Source organism: Hylaeus volcanicus, chromosome 1 (assembly GCF_026283585.1).
Source record: "Hylaeus volcanicus isolate JK05 chromosome 1, UHH_iyHylVolc1.0_haploid, whole genome shotgun sequence".
NCBI lineage: Eukaryota > Metazoa > Arthropoda > Insecta > Hymenoptera > Colletidae > Hylaeus > Hylaeus volcanicus.
Genome location: NC_071976.1, coordinates 28,908,725 through 28,925,842, shown reverse-complemented (window position 1 = coordinate 28,925,842; position 17,118 = coordinate 28,908,725). Strand labels below are relative to the sequence as shown.

Sequence of the window (17,118 nt, the reverse complement as noted above, 5' to 3'; positions counted from 1 at the left end):
TGCCATTCATAAGGTTTAATTATTCCACGATTTCGTTATTTTCAACCACTCGATGTATTTACCACTCTTTAACCAAATATAGTACGTTCCTCGAACCTTTAAAGCTTATCACGTTTTCAACCACGATTAATCACCCTGCCTGTAATCACTCACCGGCAAATTCCTAAGACTGGCACAAGTTGTGTTTTCTTTTATAATTAATTACCTCGTGCCTACAATAATCAGACGAGGTGGCCGAGTGGTTAAGGCGTTGGACTGCTAATCCAATGTGCTCTGCACGCGTGGGTTCGAATCCCATCCTCGTCGACATCGTTTTTTATGTTATCTTGTAAAAATGCTCACAGCCGTGGCATACACATATTTGCAAATTTAAATGATGAAAACAAAGTACCGATATACGCAAATGAAGAACAGAATAATTAAGAAATTTCAGAGAATAGAGCAGTTCTAAATGTGTGAATGATGCAACACGCAATTAAGTTTCAAGTGCAAATTTAATATTTCAAGGTTCCTATATTTATGAGGTTACGCTATATCCTTATCGTTTTCTCAATTTCCACTACTCGAACTATCGTCGTCAGTTAAGCATACTGTGCCTAATTATTCGTAATTACATCGCGGAAACTTGTACATTTATGACAGCTGGAAATATGGAAAAATGTACAAGTGTACCCACAGATTCCACGATATTTAAAATATCAACAATCAAAATTCCGATACACCGTTTAGAAGACCAGGTAATTTAATTCCTTTATCCATATGTATAAAAATATGAAGTTGCACAAATTATTTCCAATCTACCTAATTAATCACAAACTCTGTCCTGTTTCACCATCTAATCGCCATAAATAATTTTTTACCATCACCAAGATTACACTATCTCTAGAATTATTTAATACTCGATGCACTCTTCCCACTTACACAAGCCGTGTCAGTTCTTTACAATTCACCAATTTCTCAACCACAATTATCCGCGAACTTCTTCCACGACTACCTACCTCCAATCTTCTACCCTTCGTCGCTTTGTTACTCTCCATTAGACTACGCCTATCCACCATCGGGCTCCTACTCGCTCCCTTTCCACCTTTCCGATTTCGCTATCCCTATCGATATCCTAGTTTCGACTTCCTGTTTGGAAGAAATCGGGCTTCCCGACCGCCACCGTGAAACGTTCTCCGATCGAGCAGCGCTATTCGCGATCGCGATGAAACAACTGCGAGTACGACCGTAGGAACTGAACAAGTGTACACGTGTCGTTACCGGAAGTGTCCCCCGCGAGGTAATCTCGACGATAGACATCATTCGCGCCATCCTCGTTCTCAGTTCCAGGACGGAGTCCTTGACCGGTGGCCTGCCGGCGTTTCCGTCTCGGCTTTTCGCTTTCTTATCCGACATTTCGAGAAATAATTCGTTTATTCTAGCGCGAAACACCACCTACGATCTATCACTCGTTGTTAACGGGCTTGGGAATATTCTCAACCAAACCTGACGAGCATTCGACGAACACTTGCGGCTTAATATGCACGCTATTCAACGGCAGTGTTCGTCGATCTTGACACTGTGGACGCGTCTGCGGTTTCTTTCGTTCCTGTTTGCGTTCGGTTATTCCTTGTCAGCGTCGTTTATACAGTATCGCGACGGTTTCTTTGTGAGTGTGTGCACACACACGCAGGCATGGCGAAAAAAAATGGCAACCGAGGCGATTCGTTCTTTTTCGACACTTTTGAAGTAATTTTCATGATCTTTTTGCAGCCAAAGTACGAGTTGAAGAAACAAAAAATGTGCTTATGCTGCAAGATAGAATGGTTCGAGAAAGAAAAAATTGACATCTTCTTAATCCCCGAGAGAAATAATTTTCGTTCGACACTCGCAAAACGCTGAACAATAGCAATTACAGATGCACAAAGACATGTCGAGGCGCGGGACAACTGTTTAATGTCATCATCTTAACAACTGTCGGACAACAATGTCGGGAACTAAATGGAAAACAATTCCAAGTGTAGTTACACCTGAAAATAAATGTCAGTTAGAAAAGACTATAAATAAACGTTGCCGAGGCGCAGACACTGCAAAGTTTTCAAACTGAGTGAAGGTTCTTATCGATTTCATGCTCGAGTTGTGACGGTGACTCCGGTGTTCCCTCAGATTTTCAAGTTCTATCATTTCCGCGTCACCGACTTCTGGCCACCGTGATATACGAATTTTACCACGGACAACGAGCAACGAGCAAAAGTTATTCGATCAAGAGTTGTATTCGTGAACGACGAATAAATTTTTGTTCGACATATTTGTTAACGTATACGACACATACTGCGGAAAATATAGTGATTAGAATGCATACCGATTAAAAAGTCTGAAACATTTAAGAATATGGGTAGTATGCAAACGAGTCGGAAAATGTTTTTGGGCCTTTTTTGATTCACATTTTATGACGCTTTTCCAGATCTCTCGAGGGACCTTCAAAAGAAAGTAGGAAGCGAATGAAGAATATTATAATAAATAAATTATATCGTTATAGGTTTTTAATAAATATGCAAAAACGTATTTTATATAACCAAAATTATAAATCAACCTGTTAGGGTCAAAGAAGCTTACAATGGATCAACATTTGTGCGTTACCAGCGAAGAAAGAAATGTTTATGCTAGCATAGAAGTATCTTAGAATGAAAATTTATTCTTTCCGTGGTAAAATTTTGTCGGGAACGTGTAGACGATAACGCTATCTGTCACGTGGATGTGTATGCGTGCACCATGTGTGTCCTGTATGCAGTGTATCGTTCGCGGTACTTATGCAGCGTGAGTGTGATTACAGTGTGATATGTGCCGCTCAGGGTGTTGCTTATACGTCAGTGGTGTTCCAGACTATGCTTTTAGAAATCAGAATTAGGACGAATTTATCACACCACCTCGATGTTTCCTCGCATGCGCGATGAAAACGACATACAGGTTCATGTATATGCATGGTATGCGTCTGATGTCACCACCAATCTACTAAGTGCTATAGTAAATTTGTCGTAATTCTTTATTTTTTCATTTTATAATAATAAAGCTATAGCAAAATAAATAATAAAAAATTTGCTAATTCCTCCATCTGATGGTACTAAAGCGTCTAGGTAAACGTATTGTACATGTTGCGATAATGAAAATACCCTTTTCCGTTTAAAGAAACGCCAATGACCTTCGAACCTCCGAACAAACCAAATAATGTTTTCCTCTGACATTTTTTGCTGTAACGAAAAATGCGTGAGATATTTAAGATGCGATAGTCAGGTGGGACATTTCGTGTATTTCGCTTCGATAGAGAGTTCAAAAATAACCAGAAACAAATAACTAGGCAAATAACTTCGAGTACCGGAAGTTCGACAACCTGCCATCGATATCAAAATTCCGGGTAAGGATTTTGCAGGGAAAATGTGTCACCCACCTACGCACTGCGCTTCACACGCCCAAGCTGAAGAAAGTGGGACAAGGTTCGCGATAATCATATCGTCGTCCATATGTTAACTTCGGTGTGCGCTGCACACGATTGCATCCTTACCGCCGCAACAACGTGTTCTACGGAATTTTCTGATACGGAAGACGCGAGTCCTCGAGTTTCGAGAATAGGCAAATTTTAGTCAAGCGTTGGAAGCATGTACGCGTCGAAGAAATGCCTCCAAAGCTGACCCAGTTTGTAGACCCAAGCATACAATTGCATCTTTGTGCGCATCTACGTGTTGTACGAAATTTTCCAAAGGAGAAGACATGAGTTTCTGAGTGTTGAAATTGGAAGAATATCAATTCGTAGAACCAAGATCGCGTTGTACACAAGTGTATTCTTAGTGTCGCAATAACGCGTCGAATGAAATTTTCTGATATAGAAGACGCGAGTTTCCGTGTTTTATAGTATAACTCTAATTAAATAAAATGTTAACACTATCGGTTATATACTGCAAAGAAAAAAATCAGAATTTCTAGACAGACATTTCTCTAGCAAATCTTGAACAAGTTATCGAGGAGTATAATCTACGAATACGAGTACGAGGATCGGCGAACAATGTTCTTTGAAAGGACTTCTTTCTTATCCTCTTCCCTATTATCGATACTCTGCATCGACTGCATACTCGGGTCTTTGTACTCGAGCGAAGAACCTCTCGACAAATCCGATTCTTCCAAACGTACGCGACAATGAAATACATTAGACAGACAGTATTTCCAAACGTTGAAAGCGATTTATTCGCGAAGCAAAAGGCCCCGTGGGTCAAGTCTCTATCTTCGAAACTCTCAGTCACCAGATAAACGATCTGTCTATCGATCGTCTAAACGTTATTGGCATCTAACAAGGGCACAGTGAACGTGTGGAGCAGCTGGTTGAAACTTTAGAAGCCTCTTCTGTAGTCAAAAAAATGTAAGATGTTCTCTTGTAAGATGTTCTGTAAGTATCTATCTTCTGTAAGTAAGTATCTTATGATTAATGGCATTCAAGTAAAAGCTCTCTCAACTAGTTCGGCTAGTACGTGAGATCTTCTGTACATTGTTTCAGGAATTTTAGAGATGTCACGGAAGATCTGTTACCTCTAGAACTGTCACTAAAAAGAAAAGACATTAACATGTGTGGTGTCCATAAAGCTCCATCGCCTTTGACAAATATAACGATAACTTCTGAAGTCGTACGAACCTAGTCTTAACTTTTAGACCAAATCTAAACTGCTTCCCTAAAAGGGGAGACTCCTTCTAGGCTCCTAAACTCCTCGAACCTCTCTCTACCTTTTCTCCTTCACCCTCAACGATATTACAAAACTCCCTTTCAAGCTTAAACCTAATCCAAACGTAACTCAGCCGACCAATACATCCTGCTTCCCTAAAAGAAGAGGCTTTCTTCCTAGGCTTTCAAACTTCCCAATCGTTCTACTATCTTTTCTACCTCAACCGCTATGAATAGCACAGAAATCTCTGCCAAATCCCGAACAATTCTCAGCCTGTTAGCTAAAATGGCAGAAATGTTATCGAGAAAACTGAAGCCTCGAATCACTTGTCGATTACGTTGGGCCACGGGGTAGTGGTGTCGACGGTAGGAGAGGGGTAGCAACAGAGCAAATATTTTTGGAAGATCGATTCCCAACCCCTGACCACCCACGCCGCTCGTTACATAGTTTCGATTTCAGCGGCTGGCGAAACGGACGTAGACGAAAGATGGAGCCTCCGTATATGTACGTCGTGACGCTCGGATCTCGATCCCGAAAACGCGTCCGAATCAATAATCCTGGCATCCTCGATTTCGGCGTTACGTCGATAAATTCCGATCGCGGCTTTGTCGTCAAAGGGGTTCCGTTTTCAGCGGATTTCTCCGCTTCGGCGATCATTGGTCCCCTTTACCTCGTGAACCTTTGCCGTTTGAATCCGTCAGCAGCTGACACGTTCGCTCCGAGCCGAGACCAAAGGTTCGGATCCTGGTGGCCGCCGAGAAGATAAGGACAGAGACGACAACGAAAAAGGTAGCACGGAACAAAGAGAACCACGTCACGAAGGCATAATGTCGCTAACTTGCCAAGAGAATCCGCAACCTTTCGTTTCACTTGTCGGATCGTATAGCACACATCTCGTACGGATCGACCACTTGGCAAACGTCGACTCGGCAGCCACAGTTTCCAGCGCGACAGGGGAACCGCGAGAAAGAGTGAGAGAGAAAGAGAAAGAGAACGAGAGAGAGAGAGAGATAGATAGATAGATAGATAAAGAGAGACAGAGTGTAATCAATAAGCAGTCTATCGACGAACTGGCTGGTCGGACAGAAATTGTTCAGGCTCGAAATTGTTATGAACAAGGCCCTGAAGTACACGGACGAGTCCGTCCTTCTTATCCGACGAGTCGTTTCCGATGAGTACCTCCTGAAAAGGATGATCCTCTTACGGCTGGTCGCTGAATGTGAATGCACCACACGCTGCACACGGGGCCCTTGTACCACCTTGGCTCGACGATGAATCTCTGGTGAAAACGCGAGTCCAGAGATTCGACACGATGTAACTCACGCAGCACGGGGGTTGTTTCGCGATGATTTTAAAGAGACTGGAGTGGCCTCGGTAATGCCTCGCGCCACTGTACCCCCTATAGCTAAAATATCGACCATTTCGCGGACCCCCGCCCGTCCTCGAGCCAATCCCGAGGAAGGCCGCGCCTGCGCCACGAGCAACCCGGTTGACATCAATATACAGCCAGGAGGAACTCATCTCTGCCGGAGGACACTTGTTGATCCGAAGTACGTGCACACTTCGCTACCATACCCTCCATGCTGTTTATGGACTCTTCTGGTTAGGCTGAAGTACCGATCGTCGGTAACACCTATCGACGATTGTTAAGGAAGAAATCGTATCATCGGACGTGTACCGAAGACAAGTTTCCGTTGGCCAGACACAGAGGTCTATGGGGGTTACTTTGTCTCGCGAGTGCGAGTTTATTCTCATACCGTGTAACAGTATGGTAGATTTTTTGTATAACGCGGGTTGCAAAAGCTAATTTGAATATCAGTGGGTTCATCGTGGAGGTTTTCATAACGGAAAAGAGGTAAATTTCGATGAAGTAAACGTATTTTCGGATAGTTTTATATTCGATAGATGTAGACAGCCATGACAACCAGAATTGTTTATAATTATTTACTCGGTTCGCATCTTGACATGATCGCGTATAAATTTCGAAAGAAATTGTCATTGATTTGATTATAAGTGTGTATCCACGCGTTAAATTGACTGTTTAAATATGTCCCATCGCATTCCTCATAGACACGATATCATTTACTTGGGGGAGAAGCATGTGCTAGAGTTGGAAGCTAATTGCCAAAAACGATTTGTGAAACGAGCACGATCTGGACACAGGATTGGAAAATCGAATCTCAGGTGGAATATAGTTTATATAAATAAAAGAACTGGACACAGAGTAGCTCAACTTGAAATGTTAAAAAAGAACACGCGATAAAAAGACGAACAGACAAATTTGTTTGTTTCCTATAACCATCATCGATCAAGGAAATTCTATTTCTGTCGCCAATAATTATCGATAAGAACATTTTATTTTGAGCTCTCGTAGTATTTGTCGGGGAACAGGAATTCTGTTTCAGTCATTAACTTGATTATTTATTATCAGTCGTTCGCTTGATTTTTTTCCCTTTCAAGTGAAGCAAATATAAATAAAAGTGTGAATAATTATAATGGCACTATTGTAACGTAATTTCCTGTTGTAGTTTAAGGAAATGTGAAAGCGCTCACGGCCCGTCGAAGAAAATCAGAAGACGGAGAAGACGGAGAATGCTCGCGACGCAAAACCTGAGAGTGCCGCGGTTGCCCGATAGAATTGTCAATTACTTGAACATTCTACACCAAGAAAATTTCCCGAAGGTGGTCGATCAATATTTCAAGACTACAGCGAAGAATGAGAAACAAAAACAGCCGCGACGCCGACGACGGAGGAAGGCCGAAGTTGAAGCAAAAAATTCTGCTTGTAAGCCAGGCGTATATCCACTCCGGCGGAATTTAAACTGTGATTCTCTGTAATTGGTTGTAGATAACATTGTGAGTGTATAAATATATGGCACTGTATCGTAAACTGTAAAAATAAAAATTACAAACATTATTTGTTTCGGTTCAACTTCAGATATCATAGCTTTTTTTTGTCGGTTAAACTTGATCTTTCTTTGTAAAATTTCTGAAAAATTAATCACTGTTACGATAAAAATTAAGTGTATTCATTTCATCGCTTTAGGGACGGAGGATAAATTTAAGGCCAGTGCGAAATTATTCCAGAATGCGCATAATTTACGCGTGGAATATTTTAGACGTTGGCGGTTGATACAATTTCTAAGCGAAATCTAGCCGAATACTTCTGCGAAACAGTTTGTTTATTGCAAAGTATTATTGCTAATAATTCTCAATGTAATACATCTCGAAAATAACGGAAGACTAATACATCGTAGGAACACAATCGGGTGGAACGTTTCCCTTTGCATCAGTATCAAAAATACATCATGGAATCGTTTATTTACAATAAAAACAACTATTACTGATCACACGAAACATAGTAACATACTCTGTCTCATCTAGCGTCATAAAAATGGATACAGAAATACATATTTTTTTCTCTTACCAAGTATCTTTGTAAGTCGACAAGCTGATAAAGTTAGATCGATACAGTTTCGTTTCACTGTTAAGACGAACAAGAAACTTCCAACGACATCGTTGATTTGCATCCCTTCCGAAACTCTTCGAGTCCATCCAGGGATTTAACAGCCATCTTTAACCTAGTTATCTACGTTTCACATTTTGCTCTCCGTGTCATCATAAATCACAGCTGGATTCGTAGCTGCCCATTTCTCTTTCATGGGCAAGTCCTCTTTTTTGGGTTTGTTCTTCAAGCTCTGCACGCCGGCATAGTGGTCCTCGATCTCCTTTAAGGTTCTACCCTCTGTTTCTGGCAGTGTGAAGTAGAGCAGCACGCCGCCGGCGATGTTTATCATCCCGTAGAAAAAGAACGTGCCAGGCAACGACATCCCGTCCACCATGTACAGGAAGACCTTGTTCGCGATAGAGTTGAAAATGTAACCGATGGAACCTGCAGCTCCTGTCGCACTGCTTCGTACCTGATCGCAATTCAAAGTTTCGTTTTAGTTTTAGAGATATTATAGATAGTGTAAGGGATTCTGGTTGTAGTACAGCTAAAAAGAGAAGGAAAATTTTGAAATTTTTACACGAAGAGATCTACCTTGACAGGGAAGACTTCTCCCGCAAGGATCCAAGGTAGCAGCCTAATCCCGACGTGAGAGAGGAACGCAGATCCGATCATCAATGTAGTTGGAATCCAGGTGTAATTATGTGCGTCCACTACACGACTGTCGTTGAGATAGCCGTAAACGGCCGCAAGACAGAAGCAGAGAGCAGTGCCGGCGATTGAGAGGAAGTTCAGCTTCCGTTTGCCGGTGAAATGAATAGCGAAAACACAGATCAATGTCCCGATCAGCTGGGCCAGGCCAAGTATCACCGCGGCAGTGTATTGTTCGATGGGCGCGTTCAGTTGTTCGAAGATGACCACAGCGAAGGTTTGAAGAGTGATGCTGCCACCGAACGATCCGATGAAAAAGGACCAGGTGACCAGAATGAAAGGCGCGTAGAAGGTCTTTTTGCGGAAGTCCTTCCAAACGTTATGTCGCGAGTCTGCGGGCTTATGAATCTCCTGACAAATGGTTTGGAACTCTGACGTCACTTGACCCGGACCAACCCACCCTCGAAGCCAGGACAAAGCGTCCTCCGCTTCCTTCAATCGACCTTTCGCTGAAAGTCGTAGCGAATTGGAGAAATTAGGCGGGGCACGACAGAGGTTGTATCTATTTCACGAATCTCAAATACAGAGGAATAGAAAATACGCGCGCGGGCCTTATCGGCGGCGGCCTTACGATCGCAAGGTGCCTCGCGTTTACACAAGAATGATAATTGAGACATTTTAATGTTCGACGAATCTTGATAAGATTTCCAAGATTCTAAATAAGTCGTGACACAATTGTTATAGGAATGTGTCCTTTAGTGGAATAATTAAGACATTGTTACGTTGGAGTAATCTTGATAACGGTTCTGGGTTCCAAACAGCTCTGTGATGTGATTGTAACAATCTTTATACCAAGAGGAATGTGTCTTTTTCGTAGAACTATTTCGTTCCGAGGTTTTTAACTGAACTTATCGGTAAAGCTTATCACAGGTTCTGTTATAGACGTGATTATTCATTTGAATAACGTCACGTGTAATGCTGAATCAGCTACGTAAGCTTTATCGATGTGTTCAGCTGGAACAACTGGGTCAGAACAAGGAATTGGTCTTTCTATATAAAAACGTCACTTATCACAAAGAATGAAACATTATCTCTAAAAAATTATAGAGATTACACAACAAGAATATCAACAAATAGACATCTATGTTTTGACCTTGAAAAGAAAGTGTTACCCTCTCAATTTGAAAAAAGTTCTATCAGTTTCCAAGAAGGATCACATTTTTTTTAAACTCACAACGAATTTCTTAAGAAACAACAAAATAAAGTTCACCTGCCAACCAATATGGGCTCTCTGGCACCATGCAAAGGGCGAAGAAGCAGACGAGAGGGTAGGTCAAGTTAATCAAGGCGACCGTTCTCCAGTTGGTGAACTTTCCGCCCACCATCTGCGTGAAGATTCCCAAAATGATGGACATGCTCGACGTGGCGGAAAGCATACCGCGAAGATGGGGCTGCGTCACCTCCGCCACGTAGGTCATCACGGGCGCCTCGAGGAGTCCACCGGTTAACCCTGTTATGGCCAACGCGATGAACAGCATCCCGGCATTGGTGGCGTAGTGGAAAACGATCCACGCTATTACGAACGGGATGGTGATCAGCATCATGGTACGTTTCCTTCCGAGGAACTGCGACACCGGACCGCTCACGAAGCAACCGATGGGTACCAGGAACAGGTTCAGGCTACCTGCAAACGCGGGTAAATATATATCAAAAATATCTTCTGTCAAACGAAATTACACAGGATCGTGCATGGAAAGTTGATTACCTACCGTGGCTTGCGAAAGATTAAGACAAAGAGAAGAAAAGTACAAAAATTATTCATTTTACATAAGAAAATATGAATAGTGGATTTTACTGGATATTAACCGATCTGTTATTTTATCATTTCTTTAAATATTTACACAAAAATATCTTCTTATAGACAATATATAGCTTGGCCTAGACACTTCTACTTTAACAGATACTTACTGATCCACGTCAATTCCTCCCTGGTAACCGGTATCTCTGAATCCTCTCTCTTTAGTTCCGGTATCAAAATAGTGGAAAATCCCAGGGTAGATCCAAAAGTGATCATTATGAGATTCTTCGCGCTGACTGCGCAGAACTGCGGCAACGCTTGTCGAAATTTCGATATCGGATAAGAAATCTCGACGTTTCCGTTCAATTCGACTGGCGATGATTTCTCCTCGCTTCTGTAACCCAAGCACGAACACTGGTTACTGGGCCATTTGGCTAGAATGGACAGTGCTGTTACTGGAGTTAGTAATATCTTTTTTCAAAATATTTTTGGATCGTGCACACTTTCCTTTTAACGTCTCGGAGTGTTGTATGCTTTCTTCTCTAGCATAATAATCAAAGAAGTTACATTAAAAAAGAATATGTGTGAATATCACGGAAGTGTACGTTAATTGTAACACTAAGGCAGTGTTATTATAATACAATTTTGTTTGTGTCTGATTGGGATGAATCGACGATTCCTATCAGCTAGAATAATCGTTCGAAAATTGATCGCGATAAGTTAATGCCGCGGAGCAACAAATTCACCCGATTGAATTGCGGCGCAAATGGAATTAGACGTGGCCAAGGATGAGCCCATCAGTCACTTTTTACACGGCCAGCTGTTGCGTGCAGTGTATTCTGTCATTGACATAATTCCTTTCAACGTGAAAGGACCACAGCTCTGAACTGTTGTGATTACATAAGCGTTGGTGCACGCTCACCCGGCAGTTTGCGTAATTCTGCACGCCGATCTTCGTGAACCGGTTTGCGCGACTAGATCAGATCTACCTGGTGAAATTAACCTTTTCTCCCAGATCGCTGATAAGCAATTTGTACAAATTCCTAAATCCCTAAATCCACGTCGATAGGGGCTTTAGTTGCGATGCCATCGATGGTAAAAGGTAAGACGACACTAGAAAGTAACGATATCCTACACGAAATCAGAGACAGATCAAAATCTTATCTAGATAAAAGAGATAACGAATAAACGATAAGTAACCGTTGCTATCTGTTACTTGGCAAATAGACATAAAAATGCAAACTGTAGAACTAAAAATATTCCATGAGATGTGAACGAAATGAAAATATAAATTTTATTTGAATACAATGACATATATTCATACCGAATGTGTACTTATAAACCATACGCTCAGAAAATTCTGATATAAGAAGAAATTTGAAATGGCCTCTGAAATGCATTATTTAATATAAATATAAGAAGTTATGACTATACCAATTGCTGTGGCACTTAAATTTAAGATTTTTCGAAAAGTGGAGTTAATCGATTTGTGCAGTGAACGGCTCAATTATATTCCAGGATTAAATAGGTTTTATAGTAATCCTGCAAGTATGTACTTAATTGCTCTTTATACATTCACTTTATACACAAGAGGTATCTTTTATCACACATAACTGCCGCATACGCAACAGAGTATGACTCAAAATCTCAGTATCATTAAGAATTTAACAATTCTTTCCTGCCGTGACCATAAAAATGAAGTCATTGGAATAAAAATAAATGTTCACGGAAACCTCGAGGAATTGTTAAACACCAAGCACGTTGTAGGATACGACCATAGAGATCTCTATCCCCTATAATTATGCTTCAGAGTTACGTATTATCTATAATTTCTACCCAATTGTACTTTCAATCTTAACAGAAAAGCTAATGCAACATTATAGTTATCTTATTTACAAATATTAGTAAGAATAACCAAGGATACGAACATTTAGGAAGGAAAATGTTGCATTAGTGCATGATTAGTACGAGGAAGTATGATTGCGTTTGAAGACCACTTCCATAAGTATCGGATTCACAAGTTATGTTAATTCCCTTCTATCGATTAATAGTGTCTTTTCGCAACCACTTAATGACGATAACACAAGAATCACAATTTCGTGTCGAGTCACTGTAGCCATACAGTATATGACAAAAGTAAATAGACAATTTGGATTCTAGCAAAAAACACTTGAATGGAAATAAATATTTTTTAAATGTATACAATGAAAATAAAATGTATCTATGTGTCGAATTGATGTATAAACATGTTTACGTATAGAACAAATAAAAATATAGGACGTGTAATGATATCGCTGGAATGGCAAATTTCAAATTTCAAATTTCAGAAGAACCTATGCAAACACAAAGGTTAGAAATATTCACGTTTATTTACTTTTGTTACACGCTGTACACGTGTGATACGAAAGCTTTTCTCACTGATAACAGTGCTAAGATTCCCGATAAAGAGATCAAAGAATTAACTGATTTTAGATGGATTCACAGAAGCTGCGTAAAACATGTTTAATCCATGTCATAAATCATAGCCATACTGATAATTTCCAGACAAATTGTAAACCTACTGTGTAGGATGAAGCAATTGACCACCATGTTAATTACTAACATTGTTTTCAATACCGAGATGAAGCAACTATACCAACTTGTTTAATGTAAATTATTCACCTTCGATAGATAAATATCCGATACATGTATAAAAGTGTAATAATATGGAAACGCGTAACGTTGAATAATGACATACGATCCGATGAATGGATATGCGACAAGAGCCACCAAGGTCTATGACTACATGCAATGACGATTAACATTCTCCAAAAGAAATGCGTATTGCATTTCCATGGAACGCGACAGATACGTTTCCGCGATGAAAGTCGTTCTGCTCGATTGAGTCCGCTGTTTGTTTACCTTTGCGTCTGGTCTATAAATAATGTTTTAATAGCTATTAAAACGATCTTCATAAACAATGGTTACTTCCTGCAGTCTCTTAAATTCCTAGCGTCAATTCGTTATTTATAAAAATTAAAAAAAATATATTAAATAAATCTTTCATAACATTCATTATATTTTGGCTCATAGAATCACGTTCGAAAATATATATATATATATATAGTATCGGTAGATAAACAACCTGTGTATGGCCCTAAACAAGATAAAAATCTTGCGATAATCGATTAATAACGAATTAAATTGTCGAATAAGTGTTTTTTTATCATCCTAGTCCGAGTCAACGAGCATGATCAACTGATACGCATGTTGTGTCAAATGTTAGGAAAATTTCGAAGAAAGCACAATATTGATAGCGGTATTGCTTAACCTATGAAAAAATAATTAAATAAACAATATACTAAAAAATAAAATTTACGTGCTTGACTTTGTGTTTTGGCTCTTCTTTGCTATACTTTTTATAACAATTTTTAATGATATCTAGTAACACTGAAACTTTTATGTCTATGCCCTTAAACACTCGAATGTTTGAAATTTCAATTTTTTTAAGTACTTGAATCCTAGTACTTTTTAATTTTATAATTCGAGGAATGATAATATAAAATGCTACGCTAACATTAAGTAGAATGTATTAAATAATGTAAGACACTGTCAATATGTGCGAAGGCATAAAAGTAATAGAACGTAATGGCGCTATTTCTAGAATTTCCTAAGATTCCTTAGAGTAAATTGGTTAGCGTTTCGAATTGACACAAGCAGACGAGGTTGTTAATCATTTCGAAGGAAAAACCATGTTCAGTGCAGCGTGCAGCGATTGGAGGACGTAGAATTTCCGCGAAACAATACGATTGATTCTTGAATTTTTTTAATTATACTATTTTATTGTTTGAGTTGCTTCCATACCTCTGTTGAAGTAATTTTATCAAGAAGCGAATTAAGGAGTAAAAAATGTTGATCCTCTGATTGACGTTTGTTTTAAAACACAATCTAGTTTAATCTTTCATTTCCTTCTCCTTAAAAAAATTAAACGAAGGTATTACGTTTCTTATAAAGACGCCAATCGAACGTTAATCCTTCGATATGACATTAGGCAACATGTAATGTAACAATATAAAAATATTTAAAAATATTTAAAAGCGGCAAATATAAAAATATACATCGCTAATTCCTATCGCGAAAGGAAAAATCCCACGTGGAAAATTTTTTGTTGTGAAACAGAGAACAAATCCACTATTTCCTTTAACACGTGTATTATCTTCACTGTTAGAACTCGAAAGAAAAAAAGACAAAACATCCTCCCTTGACAAAACATCGCTGTCATAGGCTTATCAAAACCGACACTCTCTAAACAATTTCTAAAGTGGCATTACGTGTACGATAACTGTATTTAATGTTTAATGTTTAATGTTAGATTCCAAGCAGAGAGCAACAAGTAGTTTCTCAAATAGAATTATCAAGAAAACAAAACAAATATTCTTCTTCTATGTCCATAATAATTCTTTCTTTATCAACTTCGTTACTTAACGATATGTAATTATACTACTTTGTAACGTTGTAGATATGTAAAATCGTTGATAAAAGTAAGCATTACAAACCTGTTCATGTCTTCGTTTGATGGTGAATATTGCGCCATTTTGGTTCGATGTAATGCAGTCGGCTACACTTTTTTCACCATTCTTTTTTAAAACTCTTCGTTTGCTCGACGTGTTCCTCTTCGTTTATTCCCAACCACTCTTCCCTTAACCCACCAACCTTCTTCTTTATTCGATACTTATCGAGTATGAGTGCTTCCTCTTTCGAAGCATTCACTGAATGGATGTCTCCTAAATTTCAATTCACGAATACAAAGTGATGAAACGTATTTCTTTTCAAAGCGATCACCATTCTTCGGAATATTTCTTCCTTCTTCGTTACTTTTTCGATAGCGTTCAGAAGCTATCGACTTCTCACTGCTTCTTCCCAAATAGTAAACTTGCTTTGCTGCATTGACAACTCCAAAAGAAGACCAGCAAGGATATCGAATGTCTTTAAATCCTTTCACCTGGCTCGCGCCATTCCAGTTATGTTTCTTTTTACCCTTCTCTTTATTAGCCAAACTTCTTCAAAATGCTATTACACTAGCCATTGATCGATCAACAACGAAACCTTAATTGTCCACAATTGTTTCTTCTTCATCGATTGAGATGCTTCAGGAGTTGATTATCAATTGAAGTGGTCTAGTCTATTCAGTTCTCGTCTTCATTGACACCGAATACAAACTTCTTTTTACTTTCTACCGATATCAGGGCTCGATCTTATCCTTTTTATTCTCTGTTCTCCCTCGAAGTAATAAAGTGTCTTCTTCCGCTTTCTTCGATTCGACGATTGAAGAAAGCTGGAAGAGAGAGGAATGGTCCTTCTCCGAACAGTTGTGAGACACTGAACGATCAACGAAAGCAAGTACCGATGTACGTCTAGTTCCTCCACCTCTGAGCACATTTGTCGGAGTTGTTTCGTAAACGGATACATGCGATTATTGCCCCCCTCTCGCAACTTCGTGATTGTTACACCTAGCGTGATAGACAGTCGTGTCTCGGTACCTGACGAATAAGTGTGCTACCGCTTATGATTCTATTTGCAAATTGATGATAATGCCCGAGTTGTTGTCTATCAAACTGTGAATATGAAATAGCGAAGTGCTTAAGAAAATATGGACTGCTATTATCGATGCATAATAGATCAATTTTTCAGGGGAAACTTTCAAGGATTGTGGACAATCTTCTCTCTTCGAATCACGTTTATTAAATGTGCTTTATTAAATGAAGATGTCCATCGACATTTTTCTGTGGAAAACGCGAGTTTTAAAATATAATAAAAGAAATATTTACGTTTATTATATTTCACAGTCCTTTTTGAGCTGATTAGCTTAATACAAAGTATCGGACCCTCTCCATTAGAAAGCATACAATCTTCTCATAATACGAACAGCTGCATTTTAAATGGCATGAATATTTATTGGAAGCATTCGTCCATCCTCTATCATGCGCGAATAAGATTTGAATATTATTAAGAGATGTGTAATATACAACTTAACAAATTTCAATTACATGAAAAATTAACATTGATGATTTCACCTAGTTAGTGCCATTAATACAAAAACGTCATATTAGATTTTATATGGCATTGTATATACAACCGGGTACTTTACACTCGTTACTGAAACTGTTAATTACTCTTGACACCTGTAGCTTGCAAAAGTAAAGTTCCCATTGCCATTGGAACAGTGGAAAATTTTTTGTTCTCAATTAACAACTGCTTTCGACTAATTTTACATATGGCAATATAAGGTAGAATATTCCGTACTTAAATATTATTAATAATTCGGGTAATTATTTACAAATATCAATGGTTCACCAGTTTATAAATATATAGCATCATCTTTACATTAGTTAATATTAATAAAATATTTAGTTTACACGTTTAATGAAACTAACTATTATCTCTTTTCTTTATAATACTATTTAACTTTAACTTATCTTACTAACTTGTCTCACAGTCCTAAGGTTGAAAATGTTAATTACAAAATGTGGTAAGAATAACAATAATTGTAATAACGT

At 39.0% G+C, this 17,118-nt stretch overlaps 2 protein-coding genes and 1 non-coding gene across 8 annotated transcripts in view; 1 reads left to right on the top strand and 2 right to left on the bottom strand.

Moving 5' to 3' along the window:
• Positions 1-6,082, bottom strand: part of LOC128879459 (ras-related protein Rab-3) — a 13,363-nt gene extending 7,281 nt beyond the window's left edge. Inside the window, exon 1 of one of the 6 annotated variants that reach the window (XM_054128651.1) lies at positions 5,890-6,082. Coding sequence is in view for 3 of the 6 variants with exons in the window: in XM_054128616.1 (XP_053984591.1) it covers positions 1,261-1,395 (135 nt within the window). In the remaining 3 variants the exon portion in view is untranslated. Of the gene's footprint in view, positions 1-205; positions 326-998; positions 1,234-1,260; positions 1,566-5,355; positions 5,527-5,864 lie in introns of those variants that run through there. The other 5 variants (XM_054128641.1, XM_054128659.1, XM_054128616.1 and 2 more) reach the window with 5 other exon arrangements.
• Positions 225-306, top strand: Trnas-gcu (transfer RNA serine (anticodon GCU)). The gene has a single exon. It is a non-coding gene; the product is annotated as a tRNA-Ser (tRNA).
• A 501-nt stretch (positions 6,083-6,583) lies between the features above and the next one.
• Positions 6,584-15,986, bottom strand: LOC128879443 (facilitated trehalose transporter Tret1-like). Its single transcript, XM_054128582.1, has 5 exons — positions 15,118-15,986; positions 10,753-10,976; positions 10,055-10,468; positions 8,728-9,293; positions 6,584-8,605 (listed from the first exon to the last, which is right to left on the bottom strand). Exons 1-5 carry the CDS (start codon positions 15,153-15,155, stop codon positions 8,282-8,284), a joined length of 1,566 nt encoding a protein of 521 aa, XP_053984557.1. The 5' UTR covers positions 15,156-15,986; the 3' UTR covers positions 6,584-8,281.
• Positions 15,987-17,118: the final 1,132 nt, after the last annotated feature.